Genomic DNA, 18,633 nt, shown 5'->3' on the forward strand with positions numbered 1-18,633 from the left:
CACCGCTTCCCTCTCAACCCGCAACCAGCCCCTCCACCCCGTCGTAACAGTCACCAAATCCCCGCCCCTTACACCTTTCCCCGCCGCACTCCCCCCTAATACGAAAAGCCCCCTCCAAACCCGGTCCTTGCTCGCATGCTCCCCGTAAACCATAAACTGCTCCACGCTTGAGAGCGTAACGGCTAGGTTGATGGGCGTGGGATGCCAGATGTAGATGTGCTTTAGCTGGTCTTCGCCCAAAGAGGGTAGCAGATGGGAGGGTGAGAAGCGGCCTTCGAGGTCGAGGACTGCTACTGTGCTGCCCCTCCCGCAGCGGCTGTTGGCTTTGTTTTTGTTGGATGAGGAAATGAGGTGCGTGATTAGGTGGTAGATGAGCGGTAATGAACGTCCGGTTATGGATAGTTGGCGGCTGCCGTGGGAGTGCCATAGCGCGTCTAGATCTGGGATGCCGGTGCGTGCTGGGTTTGGGTTTGTGGATGTCCGGAGGTCTTTCAGGAGCTAAGTTGTGAAGGGGGCTGGTCAGCTGATTTTTCGATTGATTGATTGATTGATTGAAACATGTGATTTGGTGTTTATTTAGATAGGAGAGGAATAAGAAATGGAGATGGAGGAAAGAGAAACTGACATCTTCTAAATTCCCTTCTTCACTTTCTATTTCAGAGAGGAGACGCGCCCCGAGGATTTCTGTTGATGATACCGGCGCATTTCTCGCGCTCGCCATCTTTGCTTCCTCGCAAAAGAAAACACCCCCTTTTTACGCCTTTCAAGAACTCAAGAAGAACGCCTTCATTAGCTAAAACCAAGGACGGAATAGTTCATTCATTCATGGCACCACCAATCTCCACCTTCCCAGCCTCCGAGCTGCCGATTGTCTCGCAGACGAACCTGAAAGGCACGAAACGGAAAGGCTTCGACGGGGATCTGAAGGCGTGTGAGTTGTTGGAGATGCTGCAGTACGATTGTAAGATTGAGGAGCCGGGGCGGAAGAATAGTCCTGTCAGGTGTTGGCCTATTGAGAGGTTGTTTCGTCGGTAAGTAGATGTTTGTGGGCGGGGAGGTGATTTGATCATGGGGCGAGGCTGATGTTTGTAGATGTCGGGATCGGGAGGGGAGTTTTTTGGTCGAGACGACGGCTTTGGAGGGAAGAGGAAAAGAGGTTTGACAGGTTCGGGATGAAACGAATCTCGCTTTGGAAAAATGATAAATAGAGAGCAAGCCGCGATGAAAGCTCTGGGGGGCTCCATTCACGTTACCAGTTGAGGCTCTTTAGATGTCACATGGCTGGCTCTTTAGATGTGGCACAATCAGGACAATCAGAATCAGAATGATGGGTGACAGATGGCGTAGCGTGTATTTGCTACGCCTTCAGATGCTTGAATATGTGCGGCAATCTAACGTTATAATACAATATAAGTTCAACCCTTCGCGGAAAACAATGTAGCTCCATGAGATGCATAATAACCTTTCCCAGACGCCTCGCTGAAATGCTTCAAATACCAGTCCCAAACCCTTATTCCCTCGAAACGACTATTGTTCCTTCATCTATCAGCGGCTTCCTCTTCATTACTGCTCCTTTCCTATAATATCGTCGATCTGAGTTCACAATCATGCTTCGGTCTTCCGTTGCATCGACTGCCTCGCCATTGTGCTTTTTGCCAGACATCAGGTCGTTCATCGTCTGTTCCCATAACTGATATCTCTCTTTGCTCCGTGGATCCTTACTCGCTGTCTTTTTGACATCTTTCTCCTTCCCAGCTTTACTCACATTGACCAGACGGCGCAGTGCTTCCTCGCCTTGTCTCGCAGCCTTTGCAGCTTCCTCCCTAATCTTCCTTGGATCTGTCTCTCGCGCTGATTCCTTCTCGGTCCATTTATACGTGTGCTTGCTTGGGAAAGACGGAAAACGTTTTGGTATGTATGGCTTGACTTTCTTGTCAGAATCACCACTCAGATCATTCCCCAGTAACGCTACCGCAATTTCGCTCTTTTCTTCTGGAGGCTCAGCATCTAAACGAACGAAGAGTTTTGACTTGGGAATTGGAGGTTTGAGATGCGGTTCTATGGAGGCGAGCGGAAGGTCGAATCGAGAGAGCGCATATTCAAAGTCGAGAGGAGTGGGTTGAGATCGTCGGGCGTTGTGCATATGAGCTGTAACTTTCGCAAGGAAGTGTGTAGCGTCTGGTAACCTTTAGAAGATAGCTTTTGGCAATACTGTACAATACTAACATGATTCAACTTCGGCGGAGAAGGCCTCCAATGCTTCCGGAGAAGCTCCATCAAAGCCAACGTGCTCTAATACGAGCGCGAGTGAGCGCAGTTGCAGTCGCTTGGGATCATCGTCGAAAAGTGGTGCTGTTGCTTTCTTGCCTGGCAGTGATTCTTCCGGTGGCGGCGTATTGGGAAGAACGGGTGAGAGGCGTGCCCTCTTGCTGAAAGACGCGTCTGAGATCCCATCGTCGCTGTGTGAGGGGGTTGATCGTTTTCGAGAGACGGGAGAGATGGGCGCCATGGTCGCAAAACTTGGGTTGGGATTTAGAAATCTTGGCAGCAAAAGCAAATCACCTTCGATATGCCGATGCTCCCATTATCAGTGTCGATTTCGTAGTCGTCGCTGGTGGAAGAATTTTGTCGCAAACTGGTTGGAACTTTCGTAGCCTCCTCGATGATTGAATATGATGCCGTCACGTGTCTAGCGCTAGTCCCGTTTTGCTTAGCCCTCTTGTGGTGGTTCGATTTCAAGCAACCTCACTCCTGATCCTCTACGACACAAAACTACAAATCAAGAGCTTTCCCGCGGAGTTCACGAACTACACACAATGGCAATCAAACCAATTACCGGAGTAAGTAACTTTCCAAGCCTGCCAATCCCCTTAGAGCACTTTTGCTCACGATCTGGAACTTCTTTGAACATGAGCTGATTTGTACCTTTTAGATGCTCCGTCGGGGCCTCGTCCTTGACCTCAGCGTCGCCTTCGGTAAGTGATGTCGAGCTGGAGAATGATGTATTGTGGGATGGTGCAGGCTGGAGATCTTAGGATTTGGACCGAAGTTTCAATTGAAAATGGGTTGGGAAAGCTACGGCTAACAACGAGTCTCGCAGGTCTCGGAACATCATTCGGATACCTCTTTTGGTACGGATACCACATCCCAGCTGTCCGCCAGCGTGATGCCTACTACTCAAAGCTTGAGGATCAACGAGCAGCCAACGCAGCGGCTTAGAGAAGGATATATATGAAGATGGGTCGATCAGTCACTTTCAGTCGCTGGAGCGTTTGGAATTTGTAGATGGTGGGGTTGGTTGATGCTGGGGAAGACGGATCAAGCTGTACATTACCAACACGGTCGAGCTCTGGCAATGCATACATTTTCCTTGGACTTCCACTGTCAATGAACTATGCCCGCAGAAATGTCGGCTACCTCGGCAGTCTGACAATTGGACAATCCGAACAGTTCCTTGGCATGTGTTGGTTCCAACGTCCTTGACACTCCAATTCCAGCAACAACATAGTCACGTCAGAGTTAGCATTGTTTCTTTGATTACTGCTCGCAGCTGTCTGAAGTACACAACAGCATCTATTGCCCTGCTTTTCTTTGTGGACCTAGAAAGCGTGAGCTGAAAGATACAATTTTGCCATTCAAGTTACGCGTTCAAAACACATGACATTAGAGGGATATCGCCAGCGTTACCGCAACCATTATAGGAAGTATAGTTGCAGAGTATTGATTAGGAACCAAAGTCCAAGTGGATGACATCTAAGTAGAACTGAGCTAAAGGCAAGTGCTTTACTTCATTTATGCCATGTCTTTGCGGGTGAAGCGAATTTATGAAGTCTCCCACTATGCATGCGTTCCCTTACCGAGAAGAATATTCTGCATTTGTTAAAGCATGAGATACAAAACAACAGTTAGTCGAATATCTCATGAGCCTTCAAGTTGCATAGGTACCTCCCTTTCTGGCCTTGAAAGCCAATACTCACGCATGACCTCGGGAGATCTCAAGCCTCGCCCCCTCCAGACTCAGTATCCGTAAAAAATTAATCGAGGTACCCCTAAAATGAATCATTTGAGGCTACTATTGCATGTGTTCATGTTTAAACTTATATTTAGCATAATTTGCATGCTATATATGCTCCCCATTGCCTCCCGATAGATCTAGTCATTCTTCATCCCATCACCCCAGTTCCACTTCAATTAGTAGTATGCTCAATAACCTCCTCACCATGTCCCAAAACCCCACCCTTCTCATGAATCTCCAACGCTCTTCTCTCCAAATCATCCGCATACCCCGCCTTATACTTGCTCTTATCATGTCCCGCCACAAGGAACGGTGCATTTGTGAAAAGATAATTCATCTCTTCGAGCGGCAGGCCCTTGGTCTCTGGCAAGAACAGATAGAAGAACACGGCGTTGGTGAAGTTGCAGATGATGAAGACGAAGTAGTATTTGTAGCCGATGTTCGTCATGGCTGTGGACGTCACTTGCCCAATCAGCGTGTTGAAGGCGAAGGACACCATAGTGGCGATCGATACACCTTTGGAGCGAGTGCGAGTATCGAAAATTTCGGCTGGGATGATCCAGGAGAGCGGTCCGCATGTGCAGGAGAAGGAGAAATTGTAGAGCCAGGTCCTAATATTCTCAGACATTGCAAGGTATTTGGATAGGTAGGTACTTACATGACGATGAATCCCCAGGAAGCAGCATTGTTGTTGCTTGAACCAGGTGGGAATTCTGCAATCAAAACGCATGCAATGAGGAAGCAGACCTAAAATATTGGTTAATATATCAAAGGGAGGTTGTTTGAATCATACTAACCATGTTACAAAGATTTCCGACAATGAGTGGCCTTCGTCTTCCAAGTCGATCAACAAACAAGACGCAAAACGCTTCACCGAGCAATCCGATGATATTATTGATAGCTTGGTACTTCAAAGCATCAGAGCCTAGAATTCCAATCTGGCCATATATCTTTACGCTGTAGTACTGGATTGCAGACACGCCAGTCATCTGAATAGAAGCCTGCAAGGCACAGGCGATAAAGAGACGTCTGAATGATGATCTGTTTGTAAAAAGTTCAAAGTATGACTTCGCCTCGTGTTCGTGCTCGAATGTGATGCTTTCTTGGATCTGGTCGTATTCGGCGCGTACCCAGGGGTCTTCTACATTGCCATTAGAGTGGAGTTGAGCCAGAGTCTGTAAGCCTTCGTCCGGTCGTCCGTGATCAATGAGCCACTGATGTGAGTTTAGTATAGTATTTCTTTGAGGAGCAGAGGGAATTATTACACGTGGACTTTCTGGGAAGGTCATGATCAAAGCTCCAAGTACCACTGCTGGAATCATCTGAATCCCAAGAGGAACACGCCATTGAGCTGTAGAGTGCTTGATGCCAACGTACGTTCCGTATGACACCCAGCCGGCAACAAACGCTCCTATGCCCAGCATAAACTGTTGCAGAGCTGTAATTGTGCCACGTATCGAAGGGTGAGCGATCTCAGCCTGGTAGAGAGGAATGATCATGACGAGAAATCCGACACCAAGACCTGCAAGCCAGCGTCCAGCCCAGAGATAATCAAGGGATTGTGATCCGGTTTGGAGGGCGCCGCCGAGGAGGTAGACCACGCAGCCGATTACAATTGTCCATCTTCTTCCAAGTTTGTCTCCGCACTCGAACAACGTCAGTCACTTAGTTCTGCTTGTTGAATTTCAGTGGTGTACTTACAGGTCCAGCTAATCCTGCTCCACAGAAAGCTCCACCAGTGAAGAAAGACACTACGATTCCCCTACTTTTCGTTAGCCCTGTCACAGCAAATACAGAGACTTGTCTTACGTCTTGGTCGAGTCGGGCTTGTTGAAAAAGGTCACAAATGTTTCGGATGAAATACTACAAAGATGAGTTAGTAACTATCGTCGGGCCTGGGACGGACAATCTGATCCAATCTTGCACTTACACTTCAGCAATAACTCCCTTCCAACGAATTAGCACAGTAGAATACTGACTGCTTGGAGAGAGCCAAGAAGCCTAGGGAGCTGGTATATGACTATCTAAGCCCCCAGACTCCTCGGCGAGAACGGCAGTTTTGTATGGGAATGAGAATAAGCTTACCAAATCATAGCCATAGAGGATCGATCCCATAGAGGCGAACACGCCCACCAAGAACTAGATTACCATCATAAGCCATGCAAGATCTAGGAGTCAAAGACCGACTTACCTGATAAGTCTTTGGAGCAAGCACCATGATGCCAACGTAAACAGAGACCGTTTTCTTTTTTGGAAAAGACAAGAAGATGGAGGAGTTCCAATGCAACTCTGCAAGCTGAAAAGGCTGGGAATATCCCCAGAACTTATAACATTGCACCCCATGAAATTAGAACTTCAAGTGGACAAGGGAGCTCTAGACTTACAATGCGGGGTGAACCAGGGTAGCTCCATACTCTCAGAAACACCCTACCAAAGCCTCATCACCCGCGTGTGGAAAAAGAAAAGTCCGGCGCCAAATGCGAGCATTGAACCTTGGTGCCCTTCCCATTGGAACGGCGATTCAAAAATATCATGGTGTCTAAACATACGATAGACAGTTTCTGGTAAACATTCTCGGCTATGACACCGCATGTGGACGTGCAGCAAGATGTGGAGGCGGGGAAACAGGGGGTGGACCTCTACAGTATGCGGCTGGTACGGAGGTACCAAATATGGGTTGGCGTGGTTGGACGGCAGAATCTAATTCCCCCACTCACAGCTCGTCAGGTGTCTGTCTGCGATGCACCAGGCGGACTGTACCTTCGTATATGAGTGGACTGTATATATGCGCACCAATCAGTGTTGGTGGTCTGACAGGATGGGGGAAAGCTTGATGGGTCGATGTGTTTAGTAGTGGTTCGTTTTCGTTGCAGCCTCCGGATCTCGAGTTCCGTTATTGTTTTGAGAGCTCAGCTGGTCATCTATCTTCGTGTTGAAGGGAATGGGGAAGGAATATTGACAATGAAGTATATGTAAAAGCTTATCTGACATTACTATTCTTGAGGGCTGAGAAATCCACCTCTAGAGCTAGGAGTTTGTTTTGAGAGCCCGGACTAGATTATTGGGGGATTTTGTTCCAGTCTTCTAGGAGCTGCAGTGGATAGATAGATCACCTGGGTGCAGCAGCAGCTTGAGCCAAGCTCCACTCAAAGCTTCTTTCTTAAATAAACACTTTCCTCTGTAAATCTGAACTGCTCAGATTGTCTCTTCCTCGTTGTTTCTCCTGTGGACTGAGGGCCAAATTTCAATATGACGACCTTTACACGAATTCCAGAAGGCGACACACCGACCATCAGTGTTGACGTTTCCAGGAGATTATCAAAAATCGGTACTTATTCTCCAGTTACTATAGAATCTTAGAAGCTAACCTTTGATTTCTAGATCCAAATATATATGGAGGCTTCATGGAGTGAGTACTTTCCAGAAGTGTTGCCCTGTTTTGCCCGAAAAGAAAAAGTCCAGATTTGAAACCTTCAACTCCCCCCCCCCCTTCATGAATAATACTTTGACTCATACCAACCCTAGACACATGGGCCGCTGCATCTATGGTGGGATATATGACCCCGGAAACCCCCTCTCAGACGCCAATGGCTACCGCACCGACGTCCTCTCAGCTCTCCGTGAGCTCGACATCCCCGTGATTCGCTACCCAGGCGGGAACTTCATTGCAACATACCACTGGCAAGATGGCATCGGGCCCAAAGAAAACAGACCAGCGCGGCCAGAACTTGCTTGGCTAGGAACCGAAACCAATGAATTCGGTATCTTCCCCTCATATTTCCCGCATCTAGAACTCAATGACTGATTTCATTAAAAAAGGGACTGATGAATTCATGCACTATCTCGGCGTCCTCAGCGAAGGCAAAGAAAAGCGTGTGGAACCCTACTTCTGCTTGAACTTCGGAACAGGAACTTTGGACGAAGCACTCGGTTGGGTCGAGTATTGCAACGGCACGCGGAATACGTACTACGCCAACCTGCGGCGCAAGAACGGCCACGAGGAGCCGTACAACATCAAGTACTGGGCCCTCGGAAACGAGACATGGGGGCCCTGGCAAGTAGGCCAGATGACGGCTTCTGCGTATGCGACGCAGGCTGCGCAGTGGGCGAAGGCGCTGAAACTCTTGGATCCGAGTCTGTGTTTAATACTGTGTGGGGAGACGGGAGTGGCGTCTTGGGATTTTGAGGTGTTGAAGGAGTGTATTTCTTTTGTGGACATGCATAGTATCCATCACTATACTTCCTCGTCGGAACACCTCCTCAATGCCACGGCTCCTCTATCAGCAGAACGAGCTATTGAAACTGCTGCTTCGCTGATAGATATTGCGAGGATCGAGAAGAAGATTCCGAGTTCTGTTCCGAGAACTACGATTTGCTTTGATGAGTGGAATGTTTGGGATCCAGTAAGAGCGCCTGGTGAGGAGGGGGCGGAGGAGTGCTATACGCTGAGTGATGCGTTGGCGGTAGGGGTGTGGTTGAATGTCTTTGTGAGACAGAGTAAATATGTGGGAATGGCAAATATTGCACAAAGTGTCAATGTGATCAGTCCGTTGATGACGAGTAAGGATGGAATTGTGAAGCAGACTACTTGGTGGCCGTTATTATTGTTCAGCAAATACATGCGTGGCTGGACGGTTGGCGTGCATATAACGGGGGGTGCCTATGATGGGGCTACTCAGCCGAGCTGGCTTCAGGGGGTATTAGACCAGGGAGCGAGTTGGTTAGATGTCAGTGCCTGTGTGAACGAGGAGGGATGGCTGAGCTTGGTGGTGGTCAATGTCAGTGAGGACAAAGATTTCGAAGTTGATTTAAAGGGTGCGGCGAAGGATGTCCAAGCATTTACCGTGTCTGGGCCGGGAGTGAAGGCTGTGAACGTAGAAGGGAAGGATGAGGTTGGCGTAACAGAAAGCAAGTGGGACGGCGAGGGGAAATATAGGTTTGTGAAGCATTCGATTACTATGCTGAGATGGCAGACGGGAGAAAAGATCAAGGAAGTTGTGAAAGGAGAGGGAGAACGATTAGATACAAGGAAAATGGCATGGAGTCAGATAGAGGAGTAACGAGAAGATACCTACCGGCCTTACCTATGCAAAGGTTCATGAACTGCTTCTCTGAATCACAAGATTGGCAGTGCAAGACATGACAATGTCCCAAAATAGCAGAAGACCTTGTGCCGTAAAGGAAACATGTACTTGACTACACTTATAAATCCCAAGGCTCATAAGACATTCAAGCAGTCTCCCTAATCTCATTTCTTGGGCCAGATGAGGCTTTGTAACACTTTGCCATTCAAGATAATATTCCGAGCCCAATAAATATCAGCAAGGTATTAAAGTAATACCGGTGTAACTTTTTCGTCCTTTTCAGCTTCCACTTCTGGAATCAGGATGTTCTCAGTATCTTGTCTAGCTCTCGCCCATCTCCATTTGGCACCCTCCTAGAACATACCTCTATTCCCCAACTGATTCCCGAGCGAGCGGTTAAGCTTATAGACCGTCACTCGTTTCACAATTGCACAACCTGAGAAAACAGTAGAATCGCAAGTAAGACATGATCTAACGGACCAATAGTCTTCGAAATTCCACCTTGCAACCCAACCAAGCCAAGCCAAGGACAAAAAAAGGCGAGGCTGAGGCTGAAGATCAGCCTCGGCTTCACGCATTGATTCCCCTGTCGATCATTGCGCGCCACAAATAACATTCCGCCAAAACCCCATGACTTCCCGTCACTTGTCCCCATCCCCATCCCACTATTTCATGGCTTCCCCGGCCGTTCCTCACCCACCTCCACTACGGCGTCATCCTCAATAACCCTCCGCGACATGGCGGACACCGCTGAAGAGCCCTTAATGGGCCGTTCCACTGACAACTACGAGGGAGACGCGGAGGACGTGGATCTCAGCAGTGTCTCGTTGCTGCTCGAGAAGAACCTCAAGAATCCGGGGATCTTCGTATGGTTATTAACGTTTTCCGCGGGGATTAGTGGGTTATTATTTGGGTGTAAGTTATCTAGAAGTTCATATAACTGAAATAAACTGTGCTGATATCTGAGTAGATGATACGGGCGTGATTTCCGCAACGCTGGTCTCGATCAACAGTTCCCTCGGACACCCGTTGTCGACACTCGATAAATCGCTCATCACGTCCGCTACTGCTCTCTTCGCCTTACTCGTTTCGCCTGTCTCCGGTATACTGGCCGATACACTTGGGAGAAAGAAAGTCATACTGCTGGCGGACGTGGCGTTTATACTGGGAGCTGTACTACAAGCTATCACTACATCTGTAGGGGGCATGATAGCAGGCCGCGCCATCGTCGGTATTGCAGTTGGAGCAGGCAGTTTTGTCACACCGTTATATATCGCTGAAATTTCGCCGGCGCCGTTCAGAGGGCGCATGTTGGTGCTTAATATCTTATTTGTTACGTTTGGGCAGGTTATTGCTTATATTGTCGGCTGGGCATTTGTGCAGTGGGGAAATGAGGCTACGGGGTATAAGTGGATTCTTGGGCTTGGAGCTGTACCCGCCGCGGGGCAGATGCTGGTTATGCTTGTTATGCCTGAGACGCCCCGGTGGCTTGCTCAGGTTGGGCGGCGGGATGAGGCGAGGAGGGTACTAAACAAGGTATTCGGGGCTGGGGTTGATGTTCAGCGGATGGTGGATGGGGTGCTGAAGGGGATCGAGAGTGAAGTTCGGGAGGAGGATGAGGCGAAGAGGACGAGAATGAAGGCACAGAAGCAGAAAGGGGCTGCGAGTTGGGTCACGGACTCCAAGGATATCTGGACAGAGCTTTTTCGAGTCCCTGGGAATCGGAGGGCCTTGACAATCGCCTGTTTGCTGCAAGGGCTCCAGCAGCTTTGTGGTTTCAATTCTCTGATGTACTTTTCGGCTACCATATTCACTATGCTGGGATTCTCGAGCCCGACATTAACATCGCTCTCCGTAGCAGTCACGAACTTTATCATGACTTGCATAGCATTGGGGCTTATCGACCGTGTTGGTCGAAGACGAATCCTTCTCTGGTCCGTCCCAATCATGGCCATTGGCCTCTTATTCTGCGCCACCGGCTTCATTTTCATCAGAATGCCTGCGGATCTCAACTCAGAGGCCCCCTCCTCGTCAGCCTCTGCAAGGGACGAAATTCCCCTATCCGAACGCACAGCACCCTTACTCGTACTAGTCAGCATCATGATCTACGTCGGTTCCTATGCCCTGGGACTCGGGAACGTTCCCTGGATGCAAAGCGAGCTCTTTCCCTTAAACGTGCGCTCCTTGGGCTCGGGATTAAGTACGAGTACTAATTGGGGAGCCAACTTCATTGTCGGGCTGACCTTTTTGCCTATGATGGAGTTCCTGACTCCACCTTGGACATTCGTTGTATACGCTGGCGTTTGCATTGTGGGCTGGCTATTTATCTGGCGCATTTATCCCGAGACTAAAGGGTTGAGTCTAGAAGAAGTTGGCGAGTTGCTTGCGAATGGTTGGGGGGTGAAGGAAAGCTTAAGGAGGCCTGAGGTCGAGGAGTGAAGAGGTATAGGGAATCATCAAATCCAGCCCTCGTGGTAAAACAATGTGTATATAAGCTTAAAGTTCTTGGTTCACCTTGGATGATGTTTAGATGTCGGACAAGTCTGTATCACTCGTGTATCGTTACTGTGTATGGGGGTTGGGTCGGAGTTTTTGAGTAAAATTCCATCATGCAGTGTCTGAGATCTCTCAACGATCACGCATAACTTCCGAGTACAGTAGATCTGGCATGTAGTTGTGACGAAGGCATAATGAGACCAATATAAAAATAACAATTTAATTATGAATTATTCGCCTCTCTAAGTCTAAGTCGACTTGAACTCTTGAAGCTGAAAATAATCAAGGCACCGTCAGTAGATGTACGCTAAATAATTCGTCTGGAATAGGACAACGGGTCGGCGAGAGAGCAGAGCTTGCATGTCGCCGCAAGGCTAGTTGGAATTCTCTTCGAGTATACCTTGCTAGGTCGTTACGGCTCAGGTAGGGCTAGGGTTGTCCCGAAGTTTGGGGAGCCTCTTGTGCCTCGGCGACCCATAAATCAATATACTTCAAAGTACCTGGTACCTGTAATTTGTATAATTCTAAAGCTAGATGAACAACATCTGCTATGGCATTTGTATGAGTAGTGGTATATCGACTTCCTAAAGCGTGGTTGATGGAAGTCAACTTGGGTACGAGTAGAAGTACCTAGATAAGTAAGGTAAGGTAGGTATCTTGCAACTCGGCTTAAGAGCAGGAGACGGAACGGATCCCTAGTTCTGTTATACTCCGTAGGAGAGGGTGCGGAAGCGGAATCAAGATCCCACTTACAAATGATGAGGCGCTACTGTATGAAAACTTAATTTTCTAAGTAATGATTTTCACAAATATCTGAAACTTACGGAGGTACTTGTAGTCGTTTAGGAGTTTCTATTCTTAGGGAAACGCGTGGTACGTATAGTGCGTGCGTACGGGACACACGGGGAGCGGAGCCGGAGCGGCTTTTGCACTTCGTAGTTACGGGACCGGGACTACGGGTACATACATATATACTGCAAGTTCAAATAATTGGAATAGTAATCCGGGTACTCGGCTTGGGAGATGCATGGAATGATCTAGCGCGCATAATTCTCCTTCTTTTCCTTCTTTGTTTGGTGGTGTAGAACTTTATGCAGGCAGATTGATTGATAAGGCGACGGAGTTGATCGGTGCTCGCTCCTTCGGCTTTTACGAATGCACGAAGTAAGCTGTAAGGTCGAGTCTAAGAAAAGTTTTGCGGCAGATATATGCCAACAATCATAATGTCGTCACTGTGCGTGCGGGAGGCTTGAGGTGAGGTAGGTATGAAAGAAAGAAAGGTCAGAATTGAAGAATGACAATCTGTGTATTTTATTATTATTATTTCAAAGGCTACAGATCTATCATTTTCTCTTGTTTCAAATATCGCGACCGCTGAATCTCTCTTTATCTTTTGAAGCCCAAGGTGGGGGCACTGGTGGCCACTTACTTCGCACTTTTCCAAAAGGCCCCACAAAGTCGAGATTCGCCCCTGCCCACCATCTACTTCGGTAAGAGGCCGAAATTGTACATGGCACCTTTCAACGTCCTTGCACTCTTGCTTACTGATTCCAGACTGACTCCCGTGCCGAGGAGGCGTCGCGACTTATTGCGACCGAACAGGGGTCCGACTTCCCAAATAATAAATAAAGAGCACAAGCACGCCCTCCTTCCAAACAATAATAATACCCGGCTCACTCACCTCACCTCGCCTCGCCTCGAAATCACCTTTGACAGTGACTCATCGAATTCATCCCAGCAGCCAAGATGAACGAAGCCGATAGAGAGATGGAGCGCAATGAGCGCGATGCGTCCCCAGAGCGTTTTATCAATACACCTCCCGGCCGTCTTAGCCATGAAGTCCAACGCATCCCCACCGCCTCCACAACATCCTCCTCCGCCTCGGAAAGCTCAGCCGTACGCCGAGAAGCTGGTTTATCACGCATCGCGACTCAGCGAGATTTAGAAAGACACCCGACAGTCTTGAGTCGGATACAGACGGCAAAGAGTCAGCACACAGGAACCGTAGGAAGAGAGGCCACGGCTAAGAGCAGAGACAGCAAGAAACCATTACCAGGGATGGGGGTGGGGAAGCCATATCCACCCCCTCTCCCCGATCGTGACGAATATGTGGTAGAGTTCGAGGGGCCCGATGATCCAATGCACGCTCAGAATTGGCCTACAAAGAAAAAGTACGTCGATCAGTGTGCGCCGTGCGCCGCGCCTACCGATAGAGTTCAACCAATGCTAATGCCATATGTTAGGGTTCTTACCGCCATCATGCTTGGTTATACCACACTGGTGTCAGCCTTCACTTCGAGTATTTTCTCAACGGCAACGAGGACAGTTGCTGAACAATATCATGTTTCCACTGAGGTTGGCATTTTGGGCCTCTCGTTCTACGTGCTCGGATTCGCTTTTGGACCAATCTTTTGGGCTCCTCTCAGTGAGCTGAGAGGAAGAAGGTTGCCTTTGGTTATATCTATGTTTGGATTTTCTATATTCCAAATCGCCGTAGCAGCTGCGAAAGATTTACAGACAATTCTCCTCTGCAGATTTTGGGGAGGTATGTTCGGAGCAGCTCCTCTGGCTGTTGTCGCTGCCGTCTTTTCCGATATGTTCGACAACAAGACTCGTGGGCTTGCAATTACCGTCTTCTCCATGACAGTCTTTACCGGACCCCTCCTAGCACCCTTTATCGGAGGCTTCATCGTGGAATCTTACCTAGGATGGCGCTGGACAGAGTGGCTTACTGCAATCATGGGATTTGTTGCATTTTTTCTCAACCTCTTCTTCCTTGAAGAAACCTACCCACCCGTCATTCTCATCACCAAAGCCTCCGAGATTCGCCGTAGAACTCGCAACTGGGGTATCCACGCCAAGCAAGAAGAGATCGAAATCGATTTCCGCGATCTTATTACCAAGAATTTCACCCGACCACTGCGTCTGCTCGTCACAGAACCTATTGTTCTACTGCTTTCGATTTACATGTCTTTCATTTATGGACTGCTCTACCTCTTCCTAACAGCCTACCCTATCGTCTTCCAGAAAATCCATGGTTTCACTCCTGGAATTGGAGGTCTCCCGTACTTCGGCATGATCATTGGCATGATCTCAGCTGGTATCTATATTGTCCTCCTCACACCACAATACAACAGGAAGTTAGCAGCAAATAATGACGTACCAATTCCCGAGTGGCGTCTGATGCCAGTCGTTATCGGAGGCATTTCTTTCGCTGGAGGTCTGTTCTGGTTTGGATGGTCAGGGTACCGTAAAGATATACACTGGATCGTTCCCACGCTGTCCGGTCTGCTTACCGGCTTTGGGCTCCTCTCTATTTTCCTGCAATCTCTCAACTACCTTGTCGATGCCTATCTCATGTTTGCCGCGTCAGCGATTGCCGCCAACACATTCCTGCGTTCGCTTGCAGGTGCAGGATTCCCAATGTTCAGTCAGTACATGTTCAATTCCTTGCACGTCAATTGGGCAGGCACTCTGCTTGGATGTGTAGCTTTGGCCTTGGTCCCTATTCCAATATGCTTCATTATCTATGGTGAAAGGATTCGGCGAAGGAGTGCGTTCGCTCCTACTAAGCCAGCGGTGGCGCCGAGCGAGGAATCTGAAGGTGGAGCTGCTATTCCAACAACAGAGAAGACGGGAGAGGATAATGTTTGAGAGAGAGCATGAAGAAATATGTTTATTAATATGTTCATAATCTGGTTTGGGAGGAGATTGGATATCTGATATTTAGCGTTTAGTTTGATACCATTTCTTACTTAGGTCCTTTTAGGCTGGTTGATCGGTAGGAGTTTGGAGGAAAGGAAAATAAGGGAAATAATATACCTATTACTGAGACACACCTTCCTTGAAATTAGCTGAAGACTTCCAATTCCCAATCACAGAAGTATCTTGTTCAATCCGGCTAAATGCATTGATTTGACCAAAGCTTCTTGATTGGTGGTGAATCGGCATCTTCAACCAACAACACCGACGCGACTTCTTGTACTACCTACCTGCAGGTAAGTCTTACCTAAAATCTCGCTAGTTACAACAAGAGCGCGTTTCCCCAACGTGATGTATAACTCAGTCTTAAAATAGGTAAGGCAGGTATGTCTGATACTCCGTTCACTTATTTTCCAGCCTCGTGGGTCAACCAATAAGCAACCGTTTCCGATGTACCGAGGTACAATCTTAGTGTACGGCGCCCGAAGCCTCATGACGAGGACATTAGAACCACTTTCAGGTGAGAAAGGTCATGACCGAGGGCCGAAAAAACAAAGAAACCATAAATACTCAGCTCAATCTCAATACTCTTCTCATCTGCATACCACTCATCCAAAATGTCTCCCACACCACAATGGGTCAAAGACCTGAAGCCCGCGTCTCCCCAAGGCACTGAACTCCTCGCAGCTGAACGAGATAAATCCAAGATCTCCGTCGAGCAACTCTCCAACTTCCTCTTTACAAAGGAAGTTCTAGAGCGTCAGGATCGTATTCTGGATATTTTGCAAAAGGAGAAGGTGTTTGATAAGAGTCAGAACTATTTCGATGGCAGGGTTGATAAGTTCAAGACGGCGCTGGCAAGGGCGAAGAGGTTGAGGCAGTTGCAAGTTCAGCATAAATGGGATCGGGATGATTATATAACGGCCAATGATTTGATCAGTGAGCCTGGACCTTATGGGTTGCATGCAACCATGTATTTGGTATGTCCAATGCTCAATATCCGGCTGCCCTTTTCATGTCAACTTTTCGACGTTATCAAACACAACTAGCATCAGCTGATTTTACTGATGTAGACTACTCTGGAAGGTCAAGGAACGCCTGAACAGCACAAGAAGTTCTTGGAACCAGCTCAGAACTATAGGCACATCGGCTGCTATGCTCAAACAGAACTTGGGCATGGCTCGAATGTGCGTGGCTTGGAGACAACTGCTACATGGAATCCCCAGGACAAGACATTCATACTCCATTCGCCACAGCTCACGGCTTCAAAATGGTGGATTGGCAGCTTGGGCAGGACTGCCAATCATGCTGTCGTTATGGCACAGCTCATTATTGACGGCAAGCCTTATGGACCACACCCATTTGTGTGTCAAATTAGGGACATGAAGACACACGAACCCCTTGAGGGAGTCCATGTAGGAGATATTGGCCCAAAATTTGGATATAATACCATGGATAACGGGTTTCTTCTCCTGAACAAGCTCAAAATTCCACACATCAACATGTTGGCTAAGTTTTCGAGAGTGGACCCCGAAACCAACAAATACGTAAAGCCTTCTTCGCCTTCCCTTATATACGGTACTCTCACATGGGTGCGTTCGACAATTGTGCTGCAATCTGGCGGTGTTCTTGCTCGTGGTGTTACTATCGCTACCCGGTACGCTGCTGTGAGACGGCAATTCCAGGACCGTGATGCGCCGTCAGATGCCAACGGCGAGAACCAAGTCTTGAACTATACCATGGTTCAGTTTAGATGTAGGTTTATCTGCTCAAGTATTACTCAAGTTTCCTGGTAGCCAATGCTGATTTTGATGATACAGTACTTCCCCTGCTCGCAGCCACTTTCGCTCTTCACTTCACTGGAAAGGCAATGATGGGTTTATACGAGGAGAACCAAAAGACGATAGCAAATGCCGCCAAAGTCTCCAACTCTAGTAGAGGAGCAGGGCCCGAAGAGATCAATTCTGGAAGTGACTTATTGGCGGACTTGCACGCTACATCTTGCGGTCTCAAGGCTCTTGGGAGCACTACTGCGGCTGAGGGTTTGGAGGTCTGCCGCAGAGCTATGGGCGGACATGGATACTCCAGTTTCAGTGGGGTAGGTTCATGGTATGCTGATTATCTACCCACGACTACATGGGAAGGCGACAACTACATGTTGACCCAACAAGTCGCTCGTTATTTGCTAAAATCTGCACGTGGAGTCTTGAAAGGAAACGCTCCAAACAACGATACCACCAAGATCTTCACAACTTTTTTGCAAAAGCAGGATATGGGCGCTGCTCATGATGTATTAGGTTCAGACAGTGATCTAGTGGCTGCCTTTGCTTGGCGCACATCGTTCCTTACTTTCGAGGCCTTGAAGCACAGAGATGTTGAGAAGAATTCATGGAATTCCTTACTTGTGGATTTCTGGCGTCTTAGCACAGCTCATTCGCAGTATCTAGTCGTCAAGAATTTCTACGACGCCCTTCAAAGCGAGAGCCTGCGATACGAGCTCGATCCCGCAACTATCGACGTCCTTCACAAACTGTTCCGTCTCTATGCGCTGAACACGCTTGAAAAGGAGGCTTCTGAATTCTATTCCTCAGCTGCAGTCACAGTCCGACAGATTCAGCTCGCTCGTACCAAAACTGTAATGAAACTGCTAGAGGACATCAGGCCGCATGCGCTGAGGTTGGTGGATGCATGGCACTTTCCTGATTGGCAGCTTGATTCTTCTTTGGGTCGTAAGGATGGGAAGGTTTACGAGGATATGTTTTACCGGGCTAGTGAGCTGAATCCTCTTAATGGGCTCACTATTGACCCGTACCCTGACAGTGATGTGTTGGTTAAGAGGGATGAGACGGCGAAGTTCAAGAGTAAACTTTAAACATGCATGTAGGATGTTTTGATGGTTAAAATAAATATTTTGGTCTATGATACACAATTCTTCCAGTTGGGTCTGCCGAGATTCTGGGGATGGGGAAGGCGCCCCCGTCTCATCACTCTTTTCTCCATTCGTTTTTAAACTTCTCTTCTTCCGCGCTTGCCTTACATCGTTCCTTCCATCAACATGTCTTCGAATCTGAAATCATGCAATCTTTGTCTCCAAACCCATCCTCCCCAAACATTATTCCATCATTAATCCTATGGTCTCATCAATATCCACACCTAAATGGCTGTCGAAAGCCTCATATACCGTTCTAGCCAAGCCACCTTTACATTAATGCTCATCCTGCAGCTCTACCGCCTCCTCGTTGTCTACACCACAACCAGTGCCAATCACACCCGTTCGAATGACTCGCAATCAGCCACCAGCGACTTTTTTACCACCGCTATCGAGTGAAGAGCGCC

General features: G+C 48.2%; 9 protein-coding genes across 9 annotated transcripts; 6 read left to right on the forward strand and 3 right to left on the reverse strand.

Moving 5' to 3' along the window:
- On the reverse strand, positions 1 to 721 carry LHYA1_G007276 (uncharacterized protein; the record flags this gene model as incomplete). Its single annotated transcript, XM_031152206.1, has 2 exons — positions 1 to 498; positions 626 to 721. Coding segments are annotated over 2 exons (594 nt in total), but the record flags the coding sequence as incomplete, so codon positions are not given.
- Positions 722 to 825: 104 nt separating this feature from the next.
- On the forward strand, positions 826 to 1,162 carry LHYA1_G007277 (uncharacterized protein; the record flags this gene model as incomplete). Its single annotated transcript, XM_031152207.1, has 2 exons — positions 826 to 1,031; positions 1,093 to 1,162. The coding sequence occupies 2 exons, from the start codon at positions 826 to 828 to the stop codon at positions 1,160 to 1,162; spliced, it is 276 nt and encodes a 91-aa protein (XP_031002033.1).
- A 348-nt stretch (positions 1,163 to 1,510) lies between these two features.
- On the reverse strand, positions 1,511 to 2,509 carry taf8 (Transcription initiation factor TFIID subunit; the record flags this gene model as incomplete). Its single annotated transcript, XM_031152208.1, has 2 exons — positions 1,511 to 2,178; positions 2,227 to 2,509. The coding sequence occupies 2 exons, from the start codon at positions 2,507 to 2,509 to the stop codon at positions 1,511 to 1,513; spliced, it is 951 nt and encodes a 316-aa protein (XP_031002030.1).
- A 307-nt stretch (positions 2,510 to 2,816) lies between these two features.
- COX9 (Cytochrome c oxidase subunit) lies at positions 2,817 to 3,219 on the forward strand (the record flags this gene model as incomplete). Its single annotated transcript, XM_031152209.1, has 3 exons — positions 2,817 to 2,840; positions 2,933 to 2,975; positions 3,101 to 3,219. The coding sequence occupies 3 exons, from the start codon at positions 2,817 to 2,819 to the stop codon at positions 3,217 to 3,219; spliced, it is 186 nt and encodes a 61-aa protein (XP_031002031.1).
- Positions 3,220 to 4,187: 968 nt separating this feature from the next.
- mfs1_2 (MFS glucose transporter) lies at positions 4,188 to 6,233 on the reverse strand (the record flags this gene model as incomplete). Its single annotated transcript, XM_031152210.1, has 9 exons — positions 4,188 to 4,626; positions 4,674 to 4,762; positions 4,813 to 5,229; positions 5,281 to 5,661; positions 5,717 to 5,777; positions 5,825 to 5,878; positions 5,946 to 5,962; positions 6,101 to 6,154; positions 6,207 to 6,233. The coding sequence occupies 9 exons, from the start codon at positions 6,231 to 6,233 to the stop codon at positions 4,188 to 4,190; spliced, it is 1,539 nt and encodes a 512-aa protein (XP_031002027.1).
- A 1,031-nt stretch (positions 6,234 to 7,264) lies between these two features.
- Positions 7,265 to 9,075, forward strand: abfC (putative alpha-L-arabinofuranosidase C; the record flags this gene model as incomplete). Its single annotated transcript, XM_031152211.1, has 4 exons — positions 7,265 to 7,343; positions 7,397 to 7,424; positions 7,541 to 7,776; positions 7,835 to 9,075. The coding sequence occupies 4 exons, from the start codon at positions 7,265 to 7,267 to the stop codon at positions 9,073 to 9,075; spliced, it is 1,584 nt and encodes a 527-aa protein (XP_031002026.1).
- A 761-nt stretch (positions 9,076 to 9,836) lies between these two features.
- On the forward strand, positions 9,837 to 11,538 carry itr1_1 (Myo-inositol transporter; the record flags this gene model as incomplete). Its single annotated transcript, XM_031152212.1, has 2 exons — positions 9,837 to 10,014; positions 10,070 to 11,538. 2 exons carry the CDS (start codon positions 9,837 to 9,839, stop codon positions 11,536 to 11,538), a joined length of 1,647 nt encoding a protein of 548 aa, XP_031002025.1.
- A 1,803-nt stretch (positions 11,539 to 13,341) lies between these two features.
- Positions 13,342 to 15,249, forward strand: LHYA1_G007283 (putative transporter; the record flags this gene model as incomplete). Its single annotated transcript, XM_031152213.1, has 1 exon — positions 13,342 to 15,249. The coding sequence occupies one exon, from the start codon at positions 13,342 to 13,344 to the stop codon at positions 15,247 to 15,249; it is 1,908 nt and encodes a 635-aa protein (XP_031002024.1).
- Positions 15,250 to 15,914: 665 nt separating this feature from the next.
- On the forward strand, positions 15,915 to 18,169 carry ACX1_0 (Peroxisomal acyl-coenzyme A oxidase; the record flags this gene model as incomplete). Its single annotated transcript, XM_031152214.1, has 3 exons — positions 15,915 to 16,277; positions 16,371 to 17,052; positions 17,118 to 18,169. The coding sequence occupies 3 exons, from the start codon at positions 15,915 to 15,917 to the stop codon at positions 18,167 to 18,169; spliced, it is 2,097 nt and encodes a 698-aa protein (XP_031002023.1).
- Positions 18,170 to 18,633: the final 464 nt, after the last annotated feature.

This window comes from Lachnellula hyalina (genome assembly GCF_007821495.1).
Source record: "Lachnellula hyalina strain CBS 185.66 chromosome Unknown contig00193, whole genome shotgun sequence".
In the NCBI taxonomy this organism is placed as follows: domain Eukaryota; kingdom Fungi; phylum Ascomycota; class Leotiomycetes; order Helotiales; family Lachnaceae; genus Lachnellula; species Lachnellula hyalina.